General features: G+C 42.5%; 1 protein-coding gene across 1 annotated transcript in view; it reads left to right on the top strand.

Moving 5' to 3' along the window:
* agbl4 (AGBL carboxypeptidase 4) overlaps nt 1-19965 on the top strand; it is a 285510-nt gene that overhangs the window by 192837 nt on the left and 72708 nt on the right. The window contains exon 6 of the mRNA XM_030048927.1: nt 3409-3448. Coding sequence (XP_029904787.1) covers nt 3409-3448 — 40 coding nt within the window. The remainder of the gene's footprint in view (nt 1-3408; nt 3449-19965) is intronic.

Below are 19965 nucleotides of genomic sequence, written 5' to 3'. Positions count from 1 at the left end.
GACAATTTTGCAAAGTGCACCTTTAAGTGTTTGTTTTTCTTGGACTCTGAGGTGAGTGTGTTGCACTGCATCATGGCAGTTCCGTGAGTGTACATTAAAATGCCGGTCACAGAAAAGAATAAGCCTTTGATACTCAACTTCTTTGGCACACAAACTTTGTGACACTCGTTGTACTGTCCTGTGTGGCTCAGAGGATGCGGAGCAAAATGTAAACGGGATAAAACACACTGTACCTGTGTTTGCACAAAAAAAAGAATCATATCAACTGGTTTAATCTATCAGTGTGTGTTAGCCGTTGTGGCACTGAGAGGGCAGTGGCCAGCCCCTCTCAGCGTGGAGGCCCGGCTGGCCTCAACCAGGGTGTGATCCCTCAGCTCTTGGCTGCGTTTGATAAAGATTAATACAATCCTATTTTCTGCCCGGGATTGCTTTTGCTAATGTAATTCTCTCTTTGTCAGTCTCTCTCTCTCTCTCTCTCTCTCTCTCTCTCTCTCTCTCTCTCTCTCTCATACACACAGGGAGCCCTAAGCACCTTATCCATTTTAAGGAATAACAAAAGCAGGGAGAAGAGAGAGCAGAGGTAGTAAGTTGTAATTCTCTAATTCATGGTAGATTCATTATCTCTGAATAAGTAGTGGCGGCGCTGAACTGTTCACACTTGTCATCTGGTGGTGATACAATATTGCGTGCGTTAAACTGTACGCACTGGGTCTAAAAGTCTACTGGAAAACAACTTATGGGTAATTTTGATCTCAAAAGGGCAGCATTTGTTGCTGTCTGTATATGTAACAGAGAGAGAGAAAAAAAAATATAGCATCCATCTACCCTGGTATACTCTGATATAGGATTCCAGATCTGCTTTTTAACTCACTCTCACAGATATACTTGCAAAGACCTGGAGAGCCAGTAGAGGGTGCTACACATGTGAAGACACATTTTAATCAGTCAGTTTAACAATATAGGCTCCCAGCTCCAAGTGTTTTGGCAGGACAGGTCTGCATTCGGTTCATATATGTACCGCTGCATCAGCTAAGAGGCACAATGTGGTGTGTCCACTGTGCATGAATGGCTGCTTTACAGTTTCTTCTGTTGTAGTTTGCAGCGTTTAGTGATCCCTGTAGCTCTAAACTAGGCTGTATCCCCTGAACAGCAGCAGTGAGGAGAACTAGAGGTGTAAATGTTTCTCTGTTGTTATTGATTCCTGCTGTGACTCTATATCTGACTGACTGTAGAGAGTCAACAATCTCCACAGGTGGTGGTGGCACCGTGTGTATGAGTGCGTGTGTGTGTGTGCGTGCATGTGTGTGTGTGTGTGTGTGTGTGTGTGTGTGTGTGTGTGTGTGTGTGTGTGTGTGTGTGTGTGTGTGTGTGTGGACAGTTGCAGTGCATGCTCTCGGTTTTTGCTCTCCTCTCTCATGTTGTCACAGTGACCTCTACTGCTTACATTGTCACCCACTCTCTCTATACCCCTTCCACCACACACACACACACACACACACACACACATACACACACACACACACGCACACACACATACACGCACACTGCAATATAAAGCTTCAGATTTGCTCGCAACTTATAATCCATACACTTCTTACATCTGGGGAAATAAGCATGGTAAAATCTTGTACAGTTTTTTTTTTTTTTTTTTTTTTTTTCTCAAGGCAAAATGAACAAATAAACCTTCCTACCTGACACTCCCCAAAGTCTCCCATGTTACTGTCTTTCTATGTTCAAAATGCTGCTGCTTGGTCCAGGCTTACGCACCTGCCAGTGCTCTGTGTTGTGCCACCACCAGCTGCTTAGCTCCCTATTACCTGTCCCAACCTGGTCATCCCTCTGCCCAGCCTCCACTTCGCTCGTCTCCGTCTCCCCTGAGATGGAATGACCTTCCCTCTTCAGTCAGAACCGCAGCATCACTCCCCCCCGACAGACCAAAAAACTCATCTGTCCAAGAAGTAACCTCATATCCTCACATGACATCCTATCTTTTTTCCCCAAAATAAATAAATAAATAAATTTAAAGAAAGCAAACTGTGCATCTACCTCTATCTGTAGCATTTATATTAATTTCTACTTCTGCTTCTTTCTTAAGATCATATACATTGGCATGATTATCATCAGGGTATTAGGACTCTGACTCTTGCATTGCTTGCTGCTAGTCTCTTACAGTGTTGGTGAACTAGTAATTGAAGCTTTTACTACTCTTGCACTCATTGACCCCTCGCCTGTACACAGTAAGAGCATCAGCTAAATAACAAAATGTAAAGCATAAATGTAAAATAAGTATTTAGCGGCCTATCAGAGAGTCCCACTCCAGGCTATATGTGGGGAGATAGAGGACTCCAAGTACACTGAGAGCCTCTTTGACTAGCCCTCTTGTAGTGCGACTGGTTAGTATGGAGCTTGAATATTAATGACGTCAGGTCCTACAAGCCGGCTTTGACTGTGACCTAGCCATGCTGGGTCACACATACACACACACACACACACACACAGACCCTTCATCCTTCCCTTGGATGTGAAGATCTTCTTTCCTGAGGGACTGGTAGATGAGGAGGGCTGAGGTGTTGATTACTGCAGTGCTCAACAGACAGGAATGTGTGACTGTGTGTGTGTGTGTGTGTGTGTGTGTGTGTGTGTGTGTGTGTGTGTGTGTGTGTGTGTGTGTGTGTGTGTGTGTGTGTGTGTGTGTGTGTGTGTGTGGTGTGTGTGTAGACAGGCAGTAGGTTAAAGAGAGGGGTGAGCCAGCTAGCGCTTCCTCTAGACTCCTTCTCAGCTGCTAGAGACATCAAGTGTAAAATTGGACACTCTTTCAAACACACTCCATCAAAGCCTATGAGGTCACAGACACACACACACACACACACACACACACAGATGCACACAGTGTTGGGGAAGTTACTTCGAAAGTATAGTTTTACAAGCTACCAGTTACTATTCAGTGGGAGCTGGAGTACAGCCCTCAGCAGAAATCGTGTTATTAATTAATACAAGATCACAAAAAGACATCGAATAGGGTGAAAAAAAAAAGTTTTTTGAAATTAAATATAGCGCAAGGGATGTTTACACTGCTGCTAACACCCACATTCTGACAGCTTCCAGAAACGTGAATCTGGATGTACCAAAAAAAAAAAAAAAAAACATGTCAATTTGGTTTCTTCACGGAAAACAGTGGAAGAAACACTTTGTTGTTTGTGAAATTAAAATCAAAAAAGATCTTTGTAACATCTAACTAATTTGGTATTGGCACTGTCCTGTAATACAGGACACTGACAGCATCATGTATTAAAGAAAAACATTTCAAAAGATTTCCTTTACAAGGTTGCATGATGATTGTATTTTTAATGAGATTGAAACATCATCTGGGTTTGTCCAACTAAGATTCTTCTTCTTTTTTTCTTTCAGCAACAACGGCACCTAGATTTGTTGACCATCACCAACCCTGGTAAGTCCCCTGGATCTCTTGCTCTGTCTTCACGGGTGCCCCCTGCAGCACCACTCCACCGCTGATGTATAACGTGTGTGTGACAACGCTCCTGTGAAGACAAATTGAATGCTTTCCTGTTCTGTTTCATTCATGATTTGGCTTGATGTGGGTGTAACAGAGGTGTGCTGGTGAGGCACTCCAACACATCTGGTTCTGACTCACTTCTTGATGCTGACAGGATGACATGCTGCCTTCCTGCTGTTCTCCCACACAGATTTGCCTATAACTGCTCAGTAGGGCAGTAGTGCAAGCACAGGTACTGGCACAATGGAAAAAACTTTTAGCGAACTTGCTGCTGATGGGACGGCTTGTTGGTCACATGCTTAGGAACTTTGTCATGGGATCTGACCTTTTAATTTCAGAGAACTACTGCCTTGTTGCTATTATAATGGGATCATGTGCAATTTACAAATTCAATTTTAGTGGCACAAGTCCTAAGGGCAAGCGTGTGTGTGTACGTATGTGTGTACAGTGTGTGTTTGTGTGTGTATATCCTGGGCCAAGCGTGTCCGGAAGCTTGGAGACTTTCGTGTGTGTGTTGGGACAGACAGTAGACTAGTCCATAAATCCGTTAATAGACTGATTTTATCCTGAGGTCTGTCCTAAGAGTCGTTCCTGTTTTACCTTCACTCAAAACGCGTTGTTGCTCTCACTATCACCCTCAGAAGGTATTATTTTAAACTTTGACTCACAGATGTCAAACATCTTGATGGAGACATCAAAACCAGTAAATGTGTTTACTTTGATATGATTGGGTTTCATTAAGAGTAATGTCTGTCTATTAAGTTTCATATTATACCCTTATTAAGAGCCAGGGTGTGTGTGACTCTTGATGGCATGGCAGAGAGTGTGTGTGTATTTGCTTGTGTTTTGTGTATGTCTATGTGACTGTGTTGCTGCGTATGTGTGTTTACTGTATGTATGTGTCTCTGGAATTATTTGCCTTTCTCTTGGGTGTGTGAGTGTGTGTATGATGCGCCGTGTGGAAATGGTAATCCAAAGTTTATTTTGCACATTCCAACATTTTGCCTTTTTAGTCACATCTAATATGCATACATATTCAAATGATATAATGTGATTGCATACACCTTTAACAGTGGCATACACTACTGAAATGCTTTGTGCAGATACACACTACGTAAACCCTCCAATATACTGTACATTATTGTAAATCTCTCATATGTACTATTGTATCGCACCAATGCAGTCACAAACAGTGGTTAAATCCTTTATATTCACCACTGAAATACTCTGATATACCTCACTGCAACACTCTAACACACACTGTTGAAAATCTGTCACAAACCCTGTAAAGACACTCTCATAAACACTAAAGTAATGCATTCATATACACTGTTGAAATTCTCCATATACACCACTGAAAAACCTAAAACATCCCACATTCACTTTTGAAATACTCTCACATTGTATACACTATAGAAAGTCCTGTTGTATAATTATACTGCATTTTTACATGCACTCGCATATTAAGGGAGAGGTTGGGTGTTTCAGTTTGTGTATAATAGTGTTTTAATAGTGTATATTGAAGGTAAATCCATTATTATGCAGAGTATTATGAGTTTGAGTAGTATATATAAATATAATGCATTTCATTAATATTTATGAGAGTATTTTGATTGTGTTTTTGATGTGTCAGTAATGTTTGGTAAAGCATTAGACTACTATAATTGTACCAGAGGGTTTCAGAACATTTTAATATAAAAGCAACCCTAATACAGTGTATATGTGGGAGGTGTGTCAGCTGTGTGTAAGTTAAAATTTCAATTACGCAGCTAACTCAAATGTCTTGTGATATGCATACCAAATGCTTGTTCCAAAAGAAGTTCCAACCGAAAACAATCGCTGCCACTTTGAATTACATTCAATATAAGCCCTAAAGTTGTAACCAGTAGCAATCACGCGTGCATATGGCTCTCCCAGTTTGATTGGATGTGGAAATGTGTTGCACAGTACTTGCACTGTGAGAAATCTATGCCAGTGTCTTGGAGAGGCAGCTGTGTGATGCAGGGAGCCACCGAGTTGTAGAGAGAGGGGGAGAGTCGAAGAAAAGGGAGAGGAGAGACAGATGGGGACGGCAGGGAGGATGCAGAGGCCCATATGTCTAAAGTATCTGGACGCTCTAATATGCTTTGATTAGAATAATGTTTATGTGAGGCACGTGGAGACCAGGCTAATTTAGCAGGTTTACGTGGCAGCTGTTCCTCAGGCCCTGGGCGCACGAAAGTCTAGCCCTGACCTTCACAGTTTGACAGAGGGCAACCGGAGAGAGACAGAGAGAGGGGGAGAACACGCAATTGGAGAGAAGGAAGGCATCGACAGAATGTGAGACACAGAGATATACACCCACGTCATCCATGGCTAGGAGAGAGACAAAAAGCTAAGGTAAAGAGGGCTAGAGCTTTTTGTGTATACACAGCAACTATCCTCCCTTCCCTGAGAAAGAGCCTCAGCTCCCTGGGCTTGTCCCTTCTGCTGTTGGTGCTGATGACTTTGATGTGACAGGTCAAAGCACGATGGTGCATCAGCTAAAGACATTAGAGGAGTTGCTACACAGTCTTCTTTTCCAGCCTGTAAACATATACAGCATACATCATTAAAAGACACAGCAAACTGTTTTCTCCTGGTATCCCTGTTATTTACACACTATTGAATGTTGAATTATTTTGACTGAATAAGCCAAAATTGACAACATTTGTATAGCTTTCTTTCTTTCTTTTTTTTTTTTGTTTGCCTTCAAGTTCGTTACTCACCATATGTGCAAATTAGTAGCAACTGCTCACTGAAGCTGCCTTTCACTGAGCACGACGCGTATCTCTCAGTGGTATATTATCGGTAGCCAACTTACCAATAAACTACATGACGTGCCTGCTCAAAATAAGTACATAAGCGCGCCCATAAGTACATGATTGCCTGCACAAAATCGACTGAGCGGCTTCAAAGAGGTGCCGAGCCAACCTTGACCCTTGACTGTACAAAATGGAGGAGGTCTGGCCAACATAAGGGTGTTAAAGTGGCGACTTAAGTCAGGGCAATGGTAGCACTTTATTTCAGCAAAGCGCTGGTGGCTCTCTACAACATGCCAGTTGACTGTCAACAAGATTTGCCTCAACAGAAAAGTAATAGAAATAGTAACAGTAATATCTGTAAAAGTCCTCCAGTGGTTGTTTTTAACCAACCAATAACAGACTACAAGGGGCATCTCAAGTGCAGATTAACAGACTTAAGTATATGTTGAATCATCATCTAAGGACAAATATATTCCTACACATGAAACTGTTTGATGACTCTAACTTAATTCAGTTTTTTTTTCATGACTAGACTTCCATTTAACCCTAATCCTGTCTCTAACCCATTTATTTTATGTGCTTAAACGTAACCCTAGCCTTAATAGCTGAAGTTCCAATAGATCTTTTTCACAGCAGCCATTCCAACATGAAATAGCAGCTATACATGGATGTTACTAATGACATTAATTAAGGCTCCGTTCCATTTAAGTGTAGCAGACTGTCTCCAGTGAGCTGCAGCTGTAATTTCCGACCCCGCTCCACGAGTCCATTCTTATATATCTTATATTTTCTTTTGAGGCTCCCCAGTGGGCATACATCACAGCAGGCCTTATCTCTGTGACAGGAGTTAGGCCAGTGCCCACAGCCTTAGGCATTCAAAAACTTCCCACAAAAACTAACTTTACTCAAAGTTGATGACAGTCTACTGACAGCTTGCTGATTCGGGCAGGTGTATTTGGCTATGAGCTGATTAGTCATTTACATAAATTACAGATAGTTTGTTGAACATTCACTGATATTGAAATTGAAAACGCCTGACTGATAGTCCAGGCCAACAGCTCACCCTCTGATGAATATCTCCTCATACATTGAGAATTGGCAGTGGACTGTGGAAATAAAGTGATTCCTGGACAGCTTTTTTTTTTTTTTTTTTTTCTTCTCACCTGACCTCTCCCTCTTTGGATCAGCTCATCTTCCAGTGTACACAAATGAACCACCTTCCTTAAAGGTTTGGTCTGCACACCACGGAGGGGCCAGAGATACTCAGGCTTTCAATTACGCCTCACTGAAAGGTTTCTTACTTTGACCAGTGTAGAGCTCAGTGTGCTGTGTAAATTATTGCAGGTCATTATTCAGGCTGTTGTTACGTGTGGCCTTGAAGGCAAGTCTATTATATTCTAAACTTAGCAGACATATTTTATCCTGCCCTGCTGCTTATTACTATTCACAGTGGGTGAGTGCATAAGCACACACACACACACACACACACACACACACACAGAACACACTGAAGGTTATTATGATGGCTGTATGGAGAGCAGGTGAGGCTTTCAGATGAATGAGGCTGATAGGGAGACACAGACACAGACAGGACGCTCTCTCCTTACCCTCGCAGATTAAAAGGAGTTTCCACTCCCTCACTCCCTTTCTCCTCTCCGTCCTTTCACCTCCCCTCCCTTCTCGGGCACTTCTCCCTCCGCTCCTTCAACTTCCTCCTTTTATCACCTGTTATCTATTATTATTTATTAGTGATCTTATTCTCTCTTGTTTGCCTTTGTCCTCTCCTCTCTGTCCTTCTCGTATGTGATTCGTTCCTCCTCCCTCTTTATTCCTCATTCGTCTCCCTGTCTCTCCCCGTCTTTATAGTGCGGACAGCGGGAACCACAGGGTGTGAACAAACTAATAAGATCAAGTGGGTTCATAACATGCTGTGTGTGTGTGTCTGTGTGTATGTGTGTGTGTGTGTGTGTGTGTGTGTGTGTGTGTGGGAGCCCTGCTGCTCTATAGGCCTCAGCTTCTATAAGCATTCATTAGCTAGTGTGTCTGAAGAATGCTTCACGCTCACACACGGACGCACACGCGCGTGTTTGAGTATATATAGTTCCGACATATACACGTATAAAAAAAAACACGCCTTTTCTCTTTATTCTCTCTCTCTTTGTCTCTCCTTTCACGCACACTAATACACACACACACACACAGGCTGCCCCTTTCAACCCTCACTCGGCCCTCTTTAATTGGACACTTGAGCGGCGTACGGCTGCATCTGGCTCCTGTTGAACACAGCCTGACATTTCAGACTGCTGACCTTTCCAGCCCCGCCACAACTAAATAATGATTAGTCCTGGCAACTGTTCCACCACAATAGCAGCCAGGTACACACACACACACACACACTTGCACATGAGCGTACACACACACAAACACACACACACCTTGGTCCAGACAGCCCAAAACAGGACAACAAAAACACCTGCATTGAAGGCTTTGTCTTTTCACAGTGAGAAAATGGGGTGCAGACATTGATTTGAGAGGCCATTGTCATTCTTTTGGCTTATCGATTAGATTGTCCTTTTCCATATCTGCAGACAGCGCCCAATAATGTGTTGTTCTAAATTAACTCTGGTTGCCTCTGTTTAGTTTCTCCTTTCCCCCTTATGCGCTCTCAGCATTACAGTGGAAAAAAGGTCAATTATATTCATGAGATCTGGGCAGATTTGAGAGGATGGCCGTCTGTGTGTGTGTGTGTGTGTGTGTGTGTGTGTGTGTGTGTGTGTGGGTAGGTGGTTATGGCGTATGTGTGTATGTACTCGTGCACATTTAGATTTGTGCACAGATGCATGCACCACGTGAGTGTGTGTGTGTGTCTAAAGCAATGAAGCAGCATGGAGATAATGGGCACTTCTCAGATCTCTCCTCTCACTTTTCCTTTTCTCTCTATCTATCACTTTCTCTCTTTCTGTCTCCATCTCCCTGCTGTTTCTGTCAGAGCAGAATAGAAATGTTCTTCATTAGCGCCCCAGTTCCGACAGATATTCTTTGTGTTTCCTGCTTTGCCGTCGCACACAACACACAGATCACAGAGGTGAAAGGTCACGTTTTGCCCAGCTAAAGGCAAAGGAAAGGAGTCTTGAATAACCCACTAGAACACCATTCTGTCCTCGCTGGATTATTTACTGATTGTGTTTGAACAGCCAACCAAAGTAAGGATGTACACAAAAAGATTTTGAGTCATCGTTGCATCAGTTAGATCACATATTTTGGAAACCGGGGTAAAAATAGGTAGGAATATACAAAAATATCACAGTATTACAGTTTTCGTCAGGGTCTTCCAGGGAACATCATGCCTTAAATGTTTGGCTGGGATGCAGAGGGGGAAATCACCAGCAGCCACCAGCCAAATGCCCGTAAATCTTTGGTGGTGGATGGTATGTTTGCTTACTCTGCCAGCCACGTTGGCAGGTAATCAGCCATGATTTGAAGGTCATATTCTATTCTTAAAATGTAGTTGGCCAGTAAAACAGTGAAAGTGGAATTTGGAATGTACCAGCCACTGTCACCAGCAGATATAAAAAAGTTAGTTATCCAACCAGGATGGAAACTTTGGTTCTTACTTAGCTCAGATTGTGCTTGCCTGGCAGAGCCTGTGTCAGCGAGGCCAAAACATCAAGGAAGGAAAAGAGGAAGGAAGGAAACTAAGAGGCATGGATATCTGATAGCTCTTAATGATTGATGACCGCACCGAGGTCAGTCATGGCCATCATTTCTTAGCTGACAAAGACAAAAAATAGGTATCATAAACTCAAATAATAATTAAAAAGTGGACTAACTGAAATAGAAATACAGTATATGTGTTGTGTTTTGAGGTTTTGTCATTTTGTTTATGTGCAGAGTAAAAATCTGAGGATTTTTTTTCTTGTTGATTTACTTAATGTTAATTGCTGAATGAGGTGGTAATATCCTGTAGACCCTGCTGCCCCCATGAGCACCTCTTTCTCTCAGAGGAAGTGTTAGCATTGACAGTGTCATCGCTGTTTGCACAAATTATGTCTAAACTACTTGGGAGAAAATGCCAGAGTCCCAATTGGGATTATCTGGGGCTAAATGGTCTGAATTCAGATTAATGTCGAGTCTGCCTCTGCATTTCATTTGTGCAGCATGAAACCAAGTTGAGTTTTCAAAGAATTTGTCTTTAAAGTATTTATTTTTTATTTTTTATTTTGTTGTTTGCACTACACAAAGATTGTTGCAAACACACATTATAAAAATATCAGTTGTCAGTTTATCATACATTTAAAAGATATTAAGTTAAAACTGTAACTTTATAAATATAAACTTCCCCTGGTTGCTCAGTTCAATAGGAAATGAATGGAGTTTTGGTGACAATGTGGTCTCTCATTTATACAAAACGCAAAACTTTTTGCACATTATTGTGGCTTCCCTGCCAATATTTTTTGTATTGTAATAAATTCTAGTGAATTAGATGGTAGTGAAACTAAATTATTCATCATTTTGCTGTGGACCGTCTAGAAGCTTCTGAAGGACCCCTAAGAGTCCCTGGACCCCACTTTGGAAACCACTGGGCTAAAGCAAAAGAAACCTTCATTCATTCACTAAGCTCTCATTTCCTCCTCATTTCCTCCCACCTTTCAATTGCCACACGTCTTAGAGTTAAGACACAAAGACCCTAGTCAAAAAATGAGATGTGTTTCTGTGTGTGCGTGTGTGTGTGTGTGTCTGTGTGTGCATGTGTGCATGCTCTGGGCTTTAACACCTTTTAGTCGTGCTCTCTGTCCATCGATACTTTTCTTCAACGCTCAGTTAATTATGACCTTGTTACTCTTCTCCAAATACTAAACAGTATGTAAACTCCTCTCTCTCCTCCAGTTGTTAACACCTTAATGCTCGATAGGAAATAGCCAGTGGCAGCCATAAATCTATTCTCAATAAATAGAGAAACCACTCAGTCGGTCAGCTGAAAAGTTTTACAGGGGTTTTGCTGTCCCTCATATTTAAACAAGTGTGTGCCACACATGCACATTCAATCCACAGCTTTCTTTGTCAGTGGCACTGGAACGGTAAAAGGGAAAGCTGGCTTCAGCCACATTGTAAGAGTCCACTGGTCTCTTAGTTTGCGTCCACTGGAGCAAAGCGCTCCTGAAGACCACAAGCCAGAGGCAAGGGTTGCTACCTGGCCTTGGTTGAGTCAGGCAGGCACGGAGGCCTCAGTGGCAGAGTGCAGGAGAAGATTTGAAGGCAGCCTGGCTGGCTGGCTGGCTGACAGGCTTTCAGGCTGGATGGCTGCACTTCTTCATGGAGCATAAGGGCTTTCCACCTTGCTGAGTGAGTGAGTGTGTATAAGAGACAGAGGCGACAGAGAAGAAATGGAGAGCATTATTTATAAAATACTATCAGGCCTTTGTGTAAATGAGCAGCTGTGAAAACAACACTTTCTATTATTGCCCTAATTATATCCTTTCTCTGTGAATTTGCATATTTTATCTCCCTCTACTTCATTATGGGGGACTATGCTTCCGTTTTGATGTGGTAAAAAAAAAAAAATAAATAAAACACACATAAAACAAACAAAGAAGGAGATGAAGGATGGGGGCTGGGTGGGGGGAGAGGGGTGCGCTGGCCGCCTCATATTGACTATTTTCCAGTTGATTTTGTTGAAGGCTTCTCAGCAGCGTAGCTAAATAAGCAGCAGCATGCTAATGAATGGAGAATGAGTGTGATAATTTACCAGACAAAGAAAGGAGGACTGTGTGAGAGACGAGCCAGAGGGAGGGGAAGAGGAGGGGAGGGGTGGGGGGGGGGTGAGGGGCAGTGCAACACTGAAAATATTTTGAAGATATTTGTCATCAAACCATTATTTAAAAGCATGTCTCTTGCCTGTATCCCTGAAGGTTCTTTCTTTCTTTTTTTTTTTTTTTTTGTCAAGCCTACATTACTAATGCTCTGAATAAATATTCTCTGCGTCGCAAATACCGTAATTTCACGCACTGTACACATAGTCAGCCATGTGTTTCGTGTATTCGAGCACAGGAGAAAAAAAAAAGTAGACTGCTAAACTCAGAGGACAGTAAATGACAACAGAGAAGCGTAGCCCCTGTCTCTCCGTCCTCTTTCTAAGGAAGGGCGATGTGACGGAGGTGGTAAACAGGCTGTGAACCGGCTATGGGCTCTGAGATTATTTCTTTGTCACCAGCAGAGCCACCAGTGTTGCTGAGCACTGCTGTGGAGCAAATCCTCCTAGAGAGGACTGATTGGATTTTTGTTCCAGGGAGCCTTTTGTGTTTGCAGCATAGGGACTGGATAATAGAGGTTGATGCCACTCTGTCTCTGTGTTATGGCTAGTGGATTGAGTTTTTGGACTCTGTGTGTATGTGTGTGTGTGTGAGAGAGAGAAAGAGAGAGAGCAAGAGAGGGAGTGTGTGTGCACGGGGGTGTGTTGTTTGTGTGGTCATTTGTGCAGCCGCCTGTGCATGTGGAGCGTTATCTTAACAACCATCACATCACTGTTATTCACTACCTGCTGAGTTGTGTCTGTATCAGGGGCGATGGGATGCTTAATATAAGGCCGTACTGCTGACAGTATAGCTACCTGTTACTGCTGGTAGGGTTTTGTTGTTAAGGCAAGCTGTTAATATGGTAACCTCTCGCCAGGGCAAATTGATATGAGAATATGACACAGCGCAAAGTGAGCAAACGGCACTGTGGTAACATGTTGCCAGGAGACGACTTGCTGGTGTGGTCAAGATCATTAGCAGCCTTTTCTCAGCCTGTCGCCCTGTTAGAACGCCTGTGGGTGGGTCTATACGGGAGGCAACATATGTATGTTTAAAGAATAATATTATACCTCACCACTCCTTATAGAAAAATCCTCCCCTCACTGGCCTGGCTTTCACTGAGAGGTCAGGGTTTGGCATCTCAGCAGTATCCATATAGCTTGTAGAGATGGTGTCTCAGTGCAGCACACTGCGGCAGGGTGAATGTTCACAGTCAAGGAAGAAGTGTAGAGCACATTTTAATCTATTAACCATACTGTTGATGTTCATAATTTGTGTATAAACTGTGTTTAAAGTAAACATGGCATATTATATTGCCTATACATGTAAAAAAGTCATCAAACATTCATTACTTTTAAAAACACCTACCCACTGAAATGGACAGGGGCATCTGGAATGTCACTGGAAGGGAAATAGGGAAATAGGCTACTGTTTTCTAATGATGCAGTCAGCTTAGAATACGTCCTATTGATTATGTGACCACAATATTCAGCTTGGGAGGCTCTGACCATACTGCTCGCTGGAGGTACTTCAGAAACTGAGAAATTTTATTGATAATTTTTTAAAATAATACAAAATATATATACAGTGTGTTTTAAAGCATTACTTTATGTGTTGATATAAAGTCACAATTCATGTAAAATAAATAAGCCCATGCTTTTTGTTAAAAAAAAAAAAAAAAAATTATTATTAGGCAGTTTCTCGCACTCAGATTCCCTGTCCATTGGAATTTACAGGGGGAAAAACACAATAAACTAAACTATCCATTTTTTTTAATTAATAATTATTCATGACTGCATTTATTGTAGAAATCCACTATTATAATTTTTTGTGTGTGTTTGGAACATGTTTGGGCTCTGAATGTGTTACCTCCAGCAAAGCTGCTCGTTAGGACACCTTGCTCTGTGTGTGTGTGTGTGTGTGTGTGTGTGTGTGTGTGTGTGTTTGTTCCCTCTCTGGGGAGTACTTTGCTCAGAAGTGAGGTTTGAAGGCCAGAAATCTCAGCACTTGGCAGTGTTTTTGTTGACCAACTGATATAGATCACCAACCTTATCAAAACCCTATAGATATATTATGGTTATGTTGTGCTCTGGGACAGTAAAAATTGTACTTATTGCACCTTTAAAGTTTTGCTGTGCCCATTTATCTGTGGCTGTAGCTCACTGAGGACCAGAGGTGCTCTGCTGTCAGGCTGTGTGTCCCTGGCCCTGCAGCACCTGGCTGCCAGATCACATCTTGACCGCCCTCTCCTCGGCAGAAGTAAACGTGTCCTAGCAGTGAGAGATGGGCTGTGTTTTCCCTCTGTCACATCAGCCGGCCTGCTGCGTCTGGACGGCATGGGAGGTGCATGACACGTGCCGCGCCGTGTCACTGTCAAAGCAGGAATCCTGCTTAGCGCGCCTGCATCCCGGCTGAGGAATATGTGTTGTGAGATACTGTGTCTCTTCACTTTTTCGCTCTCTTTTCTGCCATTTGCACAAGAAGTGAAGCAGGGACGTGGTCGACATTTGACTTCAGCTAAGTTAGTCACCAGGATTCGGTGTGAATGCTAACAAATGTTGAGTTTCATCAAAAATTTAAAGAACTTTGCGTCAGCACGATTTAGGCTAATCAGATCAAAAAGGTGTTTGTATTCCACACACTCCTCATTGACGTTGAGTTTAGATTTTGCTTGCTACGATGAAAAGCTGATTTGGACATGAATAAAAACATGAAATAGAATGAGGATGGATGCTGTGGCATAAAAACAAATTAATTTTTATTGTACTTTGGAGACTCACAGCGCTTTCAACAGAAATTAGAGCAAGAATAATAACACAGCGGCAAGCTATGTTAGGAAATATATAAATAAACAAGTGCGACTGCTTGGTTTTTGTGTGCTTTTTTTTTCAGACACAGCACCAGCACCAGTGCGCTGTATTAAGCTGCGATCAATCTCGACCTCCTCCCAGTGTACAGTAAGCTAGAGCAATGACTCTGTGGAGGGATTTGAGATCAGCGACCTTGCCTGTCCTTGACTGGTTTGTGTGTGTATGTGTGTGTATGTGTGTGTATGTGTGAGTGGGCGGGTGCGTGGCTGCGTGGGTGGCTGGGTGTTGGTCTGTGTCTGGCTGGTCGGCAGTGAAGTAAAGGCTGCTGGTTGTCAAAGCCCTGTGCCCCTAAACATGCGCCCTCCGCCCCGCCCCACTGCCACCGGTCCAAACTCCCCAGCTAGGAGCGAGCCCTGTTTGGCCAAGGCTTTATCTGCTATTATCTATCAGACGCTGTGCACCTGTGAGCCTGGCTGCTCCGCTGCATGCCGGGCGGCTGTGGTCGCCGGTCCAATCCCAGTGGCTCCCTGCTGTCAGCTCCGGCAGCAGTGAGAAGCTCTCTGGCTGCCTTCGCCTCTGTCTGACAGCCGCCCTGGAGGGAAGGGGAAGGGAGAAGAAGGGGGAGAAATACCATTAAGATGAGCTCTATTCCCACAGACCAAAGCCTGCCCACCAGCCATGTGCCGCAGCTCACCTGGCTCCCAGATAAGTGGAGATTAGAGGAGAAGCAACGGTGGAAAAGGTATTAGAGGTATAAGAAAAATTCTCTCTGAAACCCAGGGATGGCCTTGATACGTTTAGGATTTCTTGTGTCATGTCTGACATTTGATGCCAAGGCAGTCAGGCACGCAAACACACAGTCCATGCTCTGCTCCTCTCTGAAAACTCACTGCCTTGATATGGAACAGAGCAAATCCACTCTTTCATTCACACACACACACACACACACACACATATATATATATATTTAAAAGTATATATAGTTTTTACTTGTTTGTTCCCCGTTGTCAGTTGTTCTACTTGCAGTCGTCGCTGTATAAATTACAGTTTTGTGAGTTCCCTATCTAGTTAGTGGAGAATAACAGTCTTGTGACACTGGACAGATCAATACGGGTCCCCAGCAGGAGGTAGAGCGGCCCTAATGAACCGAATTGACTGCCGCTGAAATATGATCAGTATTTCTCTGGTGGTCATTATGTTCCTTTAGAAGAAGATCAATGTCTCCTGGGTGGATCACTGAGTGTACACAGCATGACGGCAGGGCCAGCAATGATACCATTCTAAATAGTTAATGAAGGATTTACTCACAATAAAGTTTGCCTCTGCATGTGCTCTGTCTCTGTCTTTCTCCTCCCTCTTTCACTCTGTCTCGGTTCAAAGGTCTGTTCCCAGGCCCAGCAGCACAAGTTACTGATGTGCTTGTACGAGACGCTGCTGTTCATTTCATGGGCTATCACTTTTTAAATTGGCGAATGCCTTCTTCATGCTTGATTAGTAATTCATGAGGAGCTAATTAAGAGGCAAAATAAGAGAAAGACAGTGAGATGCCTCCAACCAAAATAGGGAAATGATATAACTCCAGACTGTAAACACCCGTGATTGATCGCAGAAGCACACTGCCCATAAAAGTCATTCACAGTCCTCTGAATCCCTCGCCTCAGACCCAGGCAGCCATATCTTCATTTTGCTCAGTGCCTTCCTGATCTGAGAGCATCTTTTCAGAAATTTCCCTTAATGATCCTTCTGTCCCGGCTGTCCTCTCTCATGCCTGGCATCGCTGGGCCTTTGTTGAGTCTGTTGTCTGTATGCCGCTGCTCTGGTTGGCGCCAGCCCCTGCCAACCATCATCACACACACACCTGTGCCAGCGTCTGTCCATCCTGCAGATTGGCACAGGTGCTGCGTTTTGATTGGCTGTCTGTGTGCGGTAAAGTTAATGCACCCCCCCGAAGCACCACAGACATTTTTTACCTAATTGCGGGACCTCATCCTGTTCTCTCTCCCTCTCTCTCTCAAACAAACACACACACAAACACACACAAACATACACATGCACACATACAGAGCAGAAGCATGGAGGCATTCGTTTAATTTTATCTGTCCGTCCATCCATCTGTCTGCCGTGGGCAGTCTTTATGATTCCAGACGTAGCACTGCAATGGTGACGTGTGTACCCGCAGTCTAATTCCATCATCAACATCATTACTGCTATTATCCCGTGTCTCCCTTTAATGCAGGCTAATGGATGACCAATAAAGATAGATGAGCCTGGCAGTGTGGAGCTAATAGGCAGGACATGATGTCTGGCTTCTGTCCTGATTCGCGCTTTCACCCGATCAACTACCCCTGCAGATGAAACATAGCTGAAACATTATTTAGACTTATTTCCCTAAGGTTTAATGAATCACTGTGTCTTTGGCTAATTATCATGCCAATACTTTAGGAAAACTCAAAGCTGCTCTCATGTACTTGACTAACTATTTCAAAAGAGAGCTGATTGAGTTTTAATAGTTGCTGTCCTTTTCTGTAAAATAGTTGCTGTCATTTTCCAATGGTGAAAACTTGGCATATAACAATGGGTGCACAAATAATTTAATTCAATTTAAAGCAGTATATTTCAGTGTTAAAGGTGAGGTGAGCTCATTTTAAGCTTACTAAAAGCAATGCCTTGCTTCATCCTGCCCCTCTATAATCAAGTGTGCATAGTCCTATTTATGGTCCAGACCCTGTGTGTGTTTATGTATGTGTGAGCTTACACATACACTGAATTCAGAATGGTGAATATTTTCTACTATTACAAGAGCTCGGTTTATGAACAAACACTGCGTTCCTGTCCTCTTTAACCAAACTAAATGGATTATTTTGTCGTCCGAAGACTCCAATAAGTCTCTCCTGTAAATTTGAATCAGAATCACTTCATTCACCAAGTGTAATAAATGTGCTGGAATTTGCCTTGATGGGGATTTGTGGAGGAAGGCATGGTGTTAGGACTGAAAAGGCTCACATAGATTAAACAGTGGACTATACATGCCCATCTACATGCATACAAAAAAGCATTCAGTGTGTGCATTCAGCCAGAGTGGCATGGCTGCAGCCGAAATTGAGAGTCCGGTGGTGCAGCGGGGCAAAATAACTTGAAATAGTTACACTGAGGAAGATGGGATTGCATGGAATAAGTTCTGAGGCTTGTGGGGCTTGGACGTAGCTCCCAAAGACGATGTGGTGCACCACATAAAGACTAGTGTAGACATAATAAGTTGTGTAAGACTGTGCAAACATTTGGCAAACAGGAATTAGACAATAACAGCAGTGGCGTTGCAGTCGGCTCTGTAGACCGCAAAAGAAAATAATAATAACTTGTAGTACATTATTGATATAATAGAATGAACAATCACTGACTCAGTTACTCAGCTGGCAGTCATTTTGAAAAAAATTAAGAAAAGTTGCCACGATTTCCTGGGAATATGCAGATACAATACCCTTTCAGAAATACTTTAGAATAAAACAAAGAAAAACACACCAAACTCTACATTTAATCATCCTCCAGGCAGTCCCCCCATTCATTATCAATGGAGCACATCCATGCACACAGACAAGAGTCTTGGATCTGTGGTTGTTATCTTTAGGGAAAAGTTGTTCGTGTTCAAAAATTGCTGGAACTTCCGCAGGCCGTAGGAGTAAGATGATGTGGCTTTCAGATGGAGTGGTATATTCCCCTTTAAGCACTGGCCACTTCAAAGAGTGAAAGCTCCAGAAACTGAGCAGCCTTATGGTGGCAGACCCAGCCTTGAGGACAGGAGAGCCATTGAACAGAAGATTAGATTAACAGTAATCCTCCGTTCGGCTTGTTGAGAAGCTGCTCAAATCTCTTGTCTATCACTCTTATTCCCGTTATAGTTTGTTGAAGCGCTGCCAAAGATATATGAAATAACCATGGCTCGGTTTCATAAAACTTCTTTTTGTAAGCAATGTATTTATTGGATTTTAGAGTGTATAAACAAGCCAACGGATTACAGTTGCAATCATTAAAAAAAAGAAAAAAAAATGAAAAAAAGACAAATGAAAGCAAAAAAAAAGTGTAATATACAATTAAAAAGACAAATAAAGTCCATCTCTTTGGAAAGATTTTGATTATGTCATAGCTTCAGGAGGATCATTTTGGAGTCTGAGGGAAATTCTCCCTTTACTGAAAGTTAGTTTAGTCTTACAAGAACTTCTTACTCAATTCAGATGTGATGAATCACTCTTTATTACGTTCGGGATGTGAGAAACACACAACAGCAAGCTGATAGTCTTTCTCAAAATGTCTCTAACGAGTCTCTTCACAAGATTATGGAAACGCAGAGTGGTGACCGAAACTCATATGTGAGTACTGATAGTAACACTTTGGGACTGGTTCTAACTGGTCCTCCAACACACACACACACACACACACACACACACACACACACACACACACATTAGAGCAGCTCCCTGTAAGTGGCCTTGAGATCCCTTATCTTAGCTCTGCCTGTACCAGGTTTCTCTTTTCTCACTCTCTCTGCATGCATGTCTTTCATTAAAGACATATAAGTTTATGATAACACACAAATACTATAACATAAAGGCAGTCGGGTTACATATAGACCAATAAATGTAATGAAAATACAGGCTAACTCCCTGTATATCCCTTCACAAGTCCATAAACAAGCCTGAGCGTTCCTTCATCCATTGTCTGACAATTTTTCAGGGCATAGCGGTAGAATACCAAAAATATGCCATGTTCTGTTTTTTGTTGTTGTTGTTGTTTTTTGATGGTGTGCAAGTTGCAATTTATCAGGAAAATACCAAGCATGCACATGCCAGAGGATCAACAGAAACCAAAAAAAAAAAAAAAAACACTTTTTCCGCGACCACTTCTCCAATAATCCTTTATTAGGGCACATAAAATTGTAATTTTCCCTTACACTTTCATGCAGTAACTACATGCACTTTCATGCATGTAGTTATTATTAAGTATTTTTTAACTTTTTTTTTTGTCTTGTCTTGAATTGTGCGTCATTGTAATGTGTTTTTTTTGTTGTTGTG

Source organism: Myripristis murdjan, chromosome 4, assembly GCF_902150065.1.
Source record: "Myripristis murdjan chromosome 4, fMyrMur1.1, whole genome shotgun sequence".
Taxonomy (NCBI): Eukaryota; Metazoa; Chordata; class Actinopteri; order Holocentriformes; family Holocentridae; genus Myripristis; species Myripristis murdjan.
The sequence above is the reverse complement of the archived record's forward strand: the minus strand, read 5'-3'. Positions and strand labels throughout refer to the sequence as shown.